Source organism: Sinocyclocheilus grahami, unplaced genomic scaffold (genome assembly GCF_001515645.1).
Source record: "Sinocyclocheilus grahami isolate Dianchi unplaced genomic scaffold, SAMN03320097.WGS_v1.1 scaffold614.1, whole genome shotgun sequence".
NCBI classification, from domain to species: Eukaryota; Metazoa; Chordata; class Actinopteri; order Cypriniformes; family Cyprinidae; genus Sinocyclocheilus; species Sinocyclocheilus grahami.
In genome coordinates this window covers 722,934-734,412 of record NW_015505793.1, presented here as the reverse complement: position 1 = coordinate 734,412, position 11,479 = coordinate 722,934, and the positions used below count along the sequence as shown (strand labels likewise).

General features: G+C 37.5%; 1 protein-coding gene across 1 annotated transcript in view; it reads left to right on the top strand.

Annotated features, from left to right (window-relative positions):
• Nucleotides 1–11,479, top strand: part of LOC107557674 (AF4/FMR2 family member 2-like) — a 233,432-nt gene that overhangs the window by 206,232 nt on the left and 15,721 nt on the right. Inside the window, exon 9 of the mRNA XM_016241161.1 lies at nt 10,488–10,650. Within this exon, the coding sequence (XP_016096647.1) occupies nt 10,488–10,650 (163 nt within the window). The remainder of the gene's footprint in view (nt 1–10,487; nt 10,651–11,479) is intronic.

Sequence of the window (11,479 nt, the reverse complement as noted above, 5' to 3'; positions counted from 1 at the left end):
TGTTTTATTGTTTTATGCTGGCTGGTCTTCTGTTGAGGTAATTAGACTCTCTGAATGCCTCCAGCCTGCTCTCTCTCTCTCTCTTTCTCTCTTTCTCTTACCTGAAGCTCCACACACACTCCAGATTTCAACTCATTTATTGATGTGTTTTTCAGTGTGGATCCACTCTCCCCTTCAATTTACGTTTCTCCCTCCACCAGCCTGCTCTCTCTCTCTCTCTTTCTCTCTTTCTCTTACCTGAAGCTCCACACACTCCAGATTTTCAACTCATTTATTGATGTGTTTTTCAGTGTGGATCCACTCTCCCCTTCAATTTACGTTTCTCCCTCCATTGTCAGAACACACTCTCCTTTCCAGGCCTACACCCATCAAGTTTCACCGACTGAATTTTTCATTAACTGATCTCACTTTTTATGCCGAAAGTGTTTTCATCTCCAAGCGGAAGACAGATTAATGTCCTCCTGTCTGGTTTTGACTCACATGATTGCGTTGTCTCAAAGACTTTGAGAAATTAGTGCGTTTGGGGCAATTTGGAAAGGCTGCGTCCATGACCGCATGCCAGAAACAAACCAACTGCTCGAGAACAACAGCAATTAGCAGCCACAGACAGTGGTAATGCTAATGGTGGGAGATATATCAAGCAAATGAAGGGGTGATTTACATGGAGGTGTTGTGTAATGATTCTCTATTCCTTGAGACACAATCCTGTTCAGAAACACTTCTTATAGAGCATCTGTTTGACGTGTGTGATGTGTGTTTTTTAATGGAGGATGTAATTTGCTCTTGTGCAGTATGTCATCATTACCTGTCTGTTTACATTTACATTTATTTCCAGAAGTGGCTTGTTAAAGGAGCAATCCAGGTTCAATGCAAGTTAAGCTCTGTCGACATCATTTGTAGCATAACTCTGATTACCCACTTAGGGTAAACATTAATATGCAATATGGTAATTGTTCACAATTAGAAAGTTACACTGTGATTTGCGATTACAAGCAATAAAAGTCCTTTTCTAACAATTAGATGTATAAATAATTATGAGAAATAAAATTGCAAATTGCGACAAATACTGTGGAAAAGGTCTAAATTGTGTAAAACTAAGTTGTTGTGTAAAACAAATTCGTAAATTACAAGAATAAATCAGAACTGCGTCAGCGACACAATTTTAAAGTATAAAGTTGCGATTATTTAAGTCCGAGTTGTGAAATGAAGTTGAAATTGTGAGCAATAGTTGCAATTATGAGAAATTTACATTTACCTTTATCTATTTAGCAGACACTTTTATCCAAGCGGCCATAGACTGTAAAAAAAAGATGGACGACGCGTCTCCTATTCATTCCACTATAGAAAAGTGAAGCCAAAGCATCTCAGTATGGCCACTGCTATCTTGAGTAAATGACGTCATTTGGAGCCAGAGTCTGCGCAGTAGAGATTCATTTGGAGCCCGAGTCTGCGCAGTAGAGATTCGTTTGGAGCCAGAGTCTGCGCAGTAGAGATTCATTTGGAGCCCGAGTCTGCGCAGTAGAGATTAGTTTGGAGCCCGGGTCTGCGCAGTAGAGATTAGTTTGGAGCCTGGGTCTGTGCAGTAGAGATTCGTTTGGAGCCCAAGTCTGCGCAGTAGAGATTCGTTTGGAGCCCGAGTCTGCGCAGTAGAGATTTGTTTGCAGCCCGTGTCTGCGCAGTAGAGATTCGTTTGGAGCCCGAGTCTGCGCAGTAGAGATTCGTTTGGAGCCCAAGTCTGCGCAGTAGTGTCGTGAGGTGGAGCAGCGGTATCAAACCCCCGCCCAAACTCTCGCAGACCCAATAAACTATAACGACATGCCCCGTTTTTATAGCATCAAATTATTAGCTAAAATCAAACTTATCACAAAAACGAACAATTGAACATATATCAGCGTGATAATGACTACCTTAAATGGCCAAAACCATCTTTCGGAAAATTGTATTGGAAGCGTAATTTATTTTCTTATTTTGACTCAAGTCCCATTCGTTTACATGGAGAGGGTGGGGTTTGTGACCTGTACTGCAGCCAGCCACCAGGGGGCGATCAAAGAGCCCGCAGCTTCACTTTTCAGGACGTGTGAGGCAGACCCACAAGTGACTAACAAAAAAAGACAAAAAACATTTTTTGATTAACAAGGAGTCAACAATATCTGTAATATTCAGGTTTATTTGACAGCTAGATTAGGAAGCAAGCTATAGCAGAGGACAAATGCAGAGAAGAAAAGTCGGTGATGGTCTCAGCTGTTTTTGAAGGTTTTGGAAAGTGACTTTTGCCTCATTGTGAAGGAAAAACAATGCATCAGAAATAAAATTTCAGGACGTGTGAGGCAGACCCACAAGTGACTAACAAAAAAAGACAAAAAACATTTTTTGATTAACAAGGAGTCAACAATATCTGTAATATTCAGGTTTATTTGACAGCTAGATTAGAAAGCAAGCTATAGCAGAGGACAAATGCAGAGAAGAAAAGTCGGTGATGGTCTCAGCTGTTTTTGAAGGTTTTGGAAAGTGACTTTTTGCCTCATTGTGAAGGAAAAACAATGCATCAGAAATAAAATGAAATGAAGTTGCGATCGTGAAATATGAACTTTGAACCTGTGAAAAATAAAGGTGAATTTACAGTGAAATTACAATAAATAAACGGTATGGCGTTTAAATTGTAAGAAATAAATGTGCAATTCATGGAAAATAAAGTCACAATTGTCAAATGTAAAGTTGTAATTTTCATATCTGAAGTTACAGTTTACAAGTTATTAAATCGCAATTACCATGTAGTCAAAATCACAATAAATAGTCGCAAAAGTGAGAATTAAAGTTTAGTTTAGAAATTTAGTTACTGTTTGTTTGTTTTTTCTTTTTTCCTGTGAGGTGAAAACTCTTCCATAGAACAGAGCCTGCTTTCCAGATAATTTAGTATCAGAAGTGTGAAGCACTTAGTAAAAAGCAGTTTATAAGGTGAGCTGTAATTTGTCTAAATCGTTCTTTTTGAAACGGATGGATGTACTTCTGGTTAAATGTTACAGATGTATTTCCTTTAAGTAGAGTTTGCTCCATTTACACACTCCCTTACTGGCATCTGTGCATGTTACATGCAAAGGTTACTGGGTTTACCGACGTGGTTTTGTCAGTGAAACAGAAAGATTGGATATAACTTCACAGGTCATTAAGCCAGTCTATCGTACAATCACAGCAAATATAAAGTTTTAGTCTTGTGATCATAATTTTGAAACACTATATTTTAATGTTTACATCCTGGCCCAGTGTACTTTAATTATAAGGGCCTACAGTAAGTGAAAGACAAGTCAAAATGATGTTCTATGTTACCAACATCATGCCATGAAATCAACCCAAAACAATGTGTGAATGTCACCAATGCTCATTTTCTCAGAGCAGGTTTTTGTATATAATCACAAACAGGGTCTAATTAGTTATTGTCTTTGGAGGTCTGACAATGTAAACAGTTCACTTTTTCATACAGCAGGGCGTATCATTGATTTTAGAGTGAGGTGAAGCTTCAATTAGCCTCTGATGGTGTATAAAAGCCAGCGGAGTGCTAACATTAGCATTGAGAGGGTGTATGAGAGAGGACATATCTCTGCCTCCGTGCCAGAGGTCTTTTTATAAGGCTCAATATAGAGAGCCCATGAGCAACAATGTGCAAATTGCTGCTTCATTAGATTTCCAGCAGCACTTAGAATGAGCGTGTCAGCATTTGAGGCTCTGCTGGTCCCAGCTGAGCAGTGCAACTGTGTGTGTGTGTGTGTGTGTGTGTGTGTGTGTGTGTGTGTGTGTTGGCAGCTTGTGGGTGGCTCAGCATTTGTATCCAGCTGAAATAGTGCAGGGTAAGAGGGCACTCTGGTGCCTGGTGAGAGAACACATTAGATCACACCTAAACAACACTGCAAACTACATAAACATAGAAAGACACTCAGTACCGCAGTACTCTGCCAAGTAACCAAAGGCAGTGGTATTCATAGTGGACATAGTTTGTTTTACTGAACATTTAAACATCCTCTGAAGTGTGTTTATGTAAGGCATTATAAAAGTATCTAAACCTCATCATGACTTATACTTAATAAAACAGTCATAGTAATGCTTAGCAAGTACACCTGACAAATAGCATTTCATGTTTTACTTTAAAATTCACAGTGGTTAAAGACATAATAATGTGAATTATACAGTTTTATGAATATCATTATGATGTTTTAAGAATAGTGATATATCAACCCTTGTGAAAAAAGTGTTTAATTGTGTTGAATGTGCACTTGTAAAAAACTATACATGCAGATAATATAATATTTATAAAATAAAATGGCACTTAAATGCACTTTCATGACTGCACATAAGTACACTTAAAACGCACTATTTTATTAATGTCAAATTAAAAGTTTTTTTTTCCTTTAAAGTACATTAAAATCATTACGTTTCAATAATATTTTGTCATGCTTTAAAGAAGTACATTTATTTTGTAACATCAGTGTTGACTAATATTGTTAATAATGACTAATGTTAATGCATCATAATAAATGTGTCATTTCAAGTATATTTAAATACATGAATCACGAGTTTCAATAGAAATGACACTAAAGTATAAAGTACATTTAAGTTTAAAAAAGTATATATTAGTATATATTTATATATAGTATATATAAAAGTATATATTGTGACATTCAGCAGTACACTTTACTCTTTACTGATGTACTGAAGCCTTACTTTAATTTAATTGCAATTAACATAGTATACAAGTATATAATTTCTGTAGTGAGCAAACTTTTTAAAAGTGTTTTTTCAATTAAGGGAATGCATTGGCCAGACAATATTTGGAAAATTAGATGTAAGTGGCATTGGCTGTTTACCTATTAAATCTGTATGCCTAGCCAATTAACAGAAGTGTATCATTTCCAAACTCTACTGACAAGACTGTCAACAGATAATAAAGTATTTCATATTTCAAATACTTCTTTGTGAATTTTGAGTAGAATAAGTTAATACTGTTTTAGCAATTTTGTTTCTTGCCTATCTATTATTCAGTTTATTAGAACTAGTTCGTTTCAGCATCAATCACTGAAAACCACACGAATATCTTTAATACATTATGCATGCTTCTCAGAAAGAGTTATTGAAGTAATTTCAATGTTATCTGTGTTTTTTAACTCATGAAACTGTGTGTTTACATGAACACGAGATCAGCCATACAAATGCATCATCATCATCATCGTAGAGATGTGTGGCGAGTTATTCTTCAGGGTGATTTATTAAAAAAATAATGCATGCGCTGCACGCAGATGATCGTTATATGAGGCGGTGGGTTGATGACTTATAAATTAAACTCCTTCAGGTCTCTTCTCATCTTCTCTCCCCGTCATTTCATGCTTCAAACTCTTTGTTGCTTTCGCCCCCCAAACACATAATCATGTTTAATGCCAAGACATCGCGTCCTCGAATTCTTTTGAACTTTTCAAATGTAACTTATTGATGGAAATCATAAATTAACAGTTCGTTCAATTCTCCTGTGCCGAAGACATCTGGCTGGCGGTATTGACAGGTCTGCGGTCCAGACTAGATGTCTGAAACAGCTCTCTATCTAAGGGGAATGAAATCAAACGTGGGCTTCTGAGCAGCGGCCCAGGTCTCTGCCTGCTCCAGCGACTGTAGGATTTGTTCATCTATAATTAACTATTAAACTTCATTGAAGGAGAGGTTGAAAAAACAGACAGTTCTGCTCTTGGATATGAGACATGGCGGGAGACGGCGAGAATAATAATGCAAACTTGCTCTGGGTTCGTTAGGATGCTTTTTTGATAGATCTGCAAATAATTACAAACTACAAACAAATACGAGAACAAAGGGGGCCTGCTGAAGTCCCGAGCTGCAGCGCTCGATACGATCAGCTAGTTGCCTTTGTGGAATTTCTGGATGAACTCGGGTCTTAATGAGTCTCTGGCATCTCTCAGACACTGCTTCTTCTTGCCCCCCTCCATTGTAAGCTCTCTCCATCTGCGATTCGGCCCATCAGACAGACCGCCAGGCTGTGATTATCTGTCACATTGATCTGAGATTATGGTATCAGTGTAAACACAGAGAGAACAACACTAGTCGATGGGGTCCCCGTTGCTTCCAGTGATGCATCAGCCTTTGTGTCGGTGTGACCTGTGATAATCTCAGGGGAGAGATCACAGCTTCGGCCCTTGTATTAGCTTGTTTTTCTGTTACCAAGAGCTGTGGATGGCGTGTTTTGAATGTATTTTAGATGCTAGAGCTTTTAGGCGAGTCAGAGTTCGGTTTATTTGGTTGGTGTGAAATGGGTTGGCCAAATTCGATGGGCAACAAAGCTCCAATGTGGACCAATGTGTACCTTTCTCAGCAGCAGTGTTTTTTTTCCTGCCTTGTAAATGCATTGCATTAAATTCAGGATGTTTTTCAAAACAATCTCTTACAATTTTCACCAGATCTCTGGATCAAACCCTGAGTTGACATAGGACCTTTATAGCATCTATACCGGGTTTGCTTTCGTCAACCCTAACCCTTCTCTAAAGCTCAGAGTTTGTTCAACTATCTTCGTGTAACAAACTACAGAAATCTAGCTAGTGTTTATATTTGCGTGTACGTGTGATCTCATATTCCCTATTGCTTAGTACCAGCCTGGAAAATTGCTTCATTATAAAGCATTAATATTTAAAGTGTAAATTGTTCTAAATATTGTTATTTATTCATTAGAGTTATTTAAGATGTTTTGCTTATGCCTGGAGATCTTTTTGGGTTTGTATAACAGTAACAAACTGACGGCTTTCATATGGCATTACTTGTGAGTGAATTTGAGAAATATATTTGCGCGCTTGTGTATGTGTGTGTATATAGTGTGTTATGTGCACTGAGAGTTTCAAGACAGTTTGTAAATAAATGCTAATATGGTATTTATGAAGCAGCTATGGTATTTATATAGTTCATGAACTGAAATATTTACACTTATCTCTTACAATGTAGAGTCGCTGGTAATATCACATTTCACAGTTTGTTTGTTTTTAAACCTTGGCATAAGCATTTTTCTTAGTCTACTAGTTTTCAGACCTTGAAGTGTCTAACCTAAACCCTTATGAAAGCAGATATGTTATCGTTCCTTATTACAGTTATAATTCAGCATTGAAATGTTAGTTTAATTTACCCAGTTCTTTCAGTCCCAGTGGCCCAGTTCTAGTTGTGTTTGCCCAGGGCCCGCTGTAACTCCTTCAGGGAAACACTTCCTGCTTCCTGTGTTCATGCAACGTGTGCTGCTTTACAAGGAGAAATCTATTCCCAAAGCTACTCTATCCGGTCTGTTTGGGGACGAATATATCTTTAATTATGAATAATGATGATAAATAAACTTTGTTTGCTTTTCATGACATTATATGCATGGCATATCTACAGCAAATCTGAACTAGGCCACCTTCATGGAAGTTAAAGGGTTAGTTCACCCAAAAATTAAAACTTGTGTTTTACTCACCCTCAAAGCATCCTAGGTGTATATGACTTTCTACTTTCTGAAGAATCCAGTCGGAGTTATATTAAAAATTGTCCTGGCTATTCCAAGCTGTATCATTGCAGTCAGCGGGTGTTGCAGTTGAACAGTCCACAAGTCGTCAAATAAAGCTTGTGTATTCATAATAAAACGTGCTTCACACGGCTCCGGGGGATGAATAAAGGCCTTCTGTAGTGAATCGATGCGTTTTTGTAAGAAACATATCCATATTTCAAACGTAATAAACACTTTTCTCTCACTTCCGTTATCTGTCATACGCGGAAGGCGTTCCGGTGGAAGGTGTACGACGTATGCGCAGCGCGCGCGCCTCTGAGATATGCTAGTCTCGCGAGTTTGTTTATAGAAGCAAAAGAAGCAAAGTTTCCTTACTTTAGCAAAGGAAAACCATTCTCCTCTTGGTTTATATCAAAATCCTCCGACATTTTTCTTTGCAAATCTTCGGTTTGTACTTTTAATTAGTGACCGGCGTTTTGTTTTGTTGTCTCTCCGCATTTGTCACTAATCACGCAACGCTGACGTTCTACGTCATCCGCCGGCACGGCTTCCGTGTATGACAGTTGGCGGAAGTGATATAAAAGTGTTTATCACGTATGAAATATGGATATTTTTCTTACAAAAACGCATGGATTCACTACAGAAGGCCTTTATTCACCCCCCGGAGCCATGTGAAGCATGTTTTATTTTGAATGCTCGAGCTTTATTTGACGACTTGTGGACTGTTCAACACCCGCTGACTGCAATGATAGAGCTTGAAATAGCCAGGACAATTTTTAATATAACTCCGACTGGATTCGTCTGAAAGAAGAAAGTCATATACACCTAGGATGCTTCGAGGGTAAGTAAAACACAAGCTAATTTTCATTTTTGGGTGAACTAACCCTTTAAATTAAGATAAAAGTGTATTATATTATATTATATTATACATTTTTCATACAGAAAAAGGGTGAAATTAAGTTAATTAGTAGGGTGTTGTATTGTGTTAAAAAGTAAACAATATCATCTGTGACAAAAGATAAATGAACCAGGTTTCTCAGGAAGACTTGCCTTTCTCTCATGAGATTCCACAGCTGCTAACCAAAGGTCAACCTTATTAAGACCAAAGGATGGAGAAATGGATTCACTACAGAAGGCCTTTATTCACCCCCCGGAGCCATGTGAAGCATGTTTTATTTTGAATGCGCGAGCTTTATTTGACGACTTGTGGACTGTTCAACACCCGCTGACTGCAATGATAGAGCTTGAAATAGCCAGGACAATTTTTAATATAACTCCGACTGGATTCGTCTGAAAGAAGAAAGTCATATACACCTAGGATGCTTCGAGGGTAAGTAAAACACAAGCTAATTTTCATTTTTGGGTGAACTAACCCTTTAAATTAAGATAAAAGTGTATTATATTATATTATATTATACATTTTTCATACAGAAAAAGGGTGAAATTAAGTTAATTAGTAGGGTGTTGTATTGTGTTAAAAAGTAAACAATATCATCTGTGACAAAAGATAAATGGAAGACTTGAAGATAAATGAAAAAAATCTCAGGAAGACTTGCCTTTCTCTCATGAGATTCCACAGCTGCTAACCAAAGGTCAACCTTATTAAGACCAAAGGATGGAGAGAAAATTGCCTTCTGCTATCTTTCGTTTCTTTCGGTTTGTATGTGTGTATCACACCAATCAGTGCTATTTGCAGAGGTTGGTGTTTTGAAAGAACAGCACATTTCACAGTGCTTTCTGTAACTGAGTCATATTTCTTTCAGGTGATATTTGATTAAGAGGTTTAATGTATATTAAATATAACATTAAAATTTGAACTATATATATATTTTGTGTTGCATTAGATAAAAAAAAGATACCAAACAAAATATAACTTAATCATCAGTTGATTAAAAGTCAGAAAAATTTTGTTCTGAGAAAAGGCCTAACATCCACCACTTGGTTAGATATTTTGTACTGTATTTAATGTGATGACAAGCATGCATTTTCGCTGTAGACAACACTGGCTGTCAGGCAGTTTGTTTTTGATTCACATTGAAAGTGCATGAGTGAGCAAGTGGGCAATTTTGAATATAACTTATGTCATGATTTGACACAAATCTGTATTTTCACTTTCCTGGGACAGGTTCCTCATTCCTGGCTAATGTTGTCCATGTCTTGCTGGCACAGCTGTAGACCAGAGTGCATTTTCTTGCTGTAATATAATCTCTAATGAAGTGTCAACATAAAGCAGCCTGGTCTGACCTTTGGAAAGGAATTTAATTTGCCTCCTTCTGGCATGTTTGACTCCATGTAGAACAATCTTGGATGGCCACATCTGAGGATACCCTGAGAAGTGAAGTACTTATTGGATTAGAGCACTGTGGCCTTTCATGAACCCATAAATAATGCTGAGCATGACTGATAACAGAGCCGAGTAATAGCCCCGTAGGTGGAGAAGTAAACAAACACTTTCTTTCCTTGCTAATTTTCTTTCTATTTATATCTTTCTATCTCTGTCTCTCTGTAAGTGATGTAGTCTATCATCAGTTGGTTCAGTTGTCTCTTTGTTAGTTGCTTGACCAGAGCAGCATCAGCTAGTGTTGAAAAAAAAAATATATATATATACACAATAGATACAAACTTAAAATTGGTGGAGGTAAACTCAGAATTCTGAAAAAAGGCAGAACTGCGAGATATAAACTCAGAATTGTGAGATGTAAAGTCACAATTACCTTTTTTATTTAGTTTTTTTTACCTTTTTTTTATACTGTGGCAGAAACAGGCGTCCATGCCTTACAGCTCTGTTTGATATAACGTGTCAAAGGTTCAGCTGATGAATTCATTGGCCCAGTTTCTCCTGCTGTTTAATAAAATCCAATGTGCATTAATAAAACAACCTGTACCTACATATGTGCTGTCAATGGCACATTTGTGTGTTTTGAAGTCTGTCATATCATTTGACAAATATTCTCCTCTGTTCTTTTGCCTAAAGCCTCCCTGGAACCACACCGCGGACCAGTGAACCGACCGGTCACTCCAGTGGCGCCTCGGGCAGTTCCAGTGAATCGGAGAGCAGCTCTGAATCCGACTCAGACAGCGAGAGCAGTTCCAGTGACAGTGAGTGCAACCGAGCGTCCCGTGCTGCCACACCAGAGGTACTGATCACTTTACACCTCTCAAACTGTCACAACACATCCACACACTGATCCATGACTCGTCTGTTCATTCCATTCGCTGATGGCTGTTGTTACAGGTGTATCTCAGTTCAGTTCATACACTGCAGTATAGGGCCAAAAATATGTGGACACTCCATTCTAATTAATGAACCCCTTAAGATTTTTGTATAATTTCTATGAAGCTGCTTTAAAAAAGTATGCCTGACACCTCAGTGGCAAAATATTGGAAGGCCTGTCAAGACACACTCAGTTGTTAATATACCATCTTTACTTTTCTATGAAGCTGATTTAAAACTGTATTTACTGCAGATAGTGCTATTTTGCTTTGAATGTGAATTTTTTTATTTGCATTTAAGCACAGTTGCTGTTACTGTAATACAAAAAAATCTCATTACTGTAATGTGAAAAGTAGTTTTTTATTTAAATGTGTTATTGTTGTAGTATCCAAAAATACTGTAGTAAATGTTATTTTTGGTAGCAGTCGATTGTTAGAATTTGCATTGCCTTAATGATTAAAACAAACATTACTGCAATATTACTCTAATTGGAATTTAAAGTAGAAAATTGTTTAATTGTCATGAGCATAATGCCATAACATATTAAAATAAGATACATAAAATAAGTAAAACATCTTACAATGTTCCTATCATAAGCATCATTTAAATTCAGTAAAATATTATTTCCACATGATTGATTGATTGATTGATTGACTGACTGACTGACTGACTGACTGACTGACTGATTGACTGACCGACTGACTGACTGACTGACTGACTGATTGACTGACTGACTGACTGACTGACTGAAT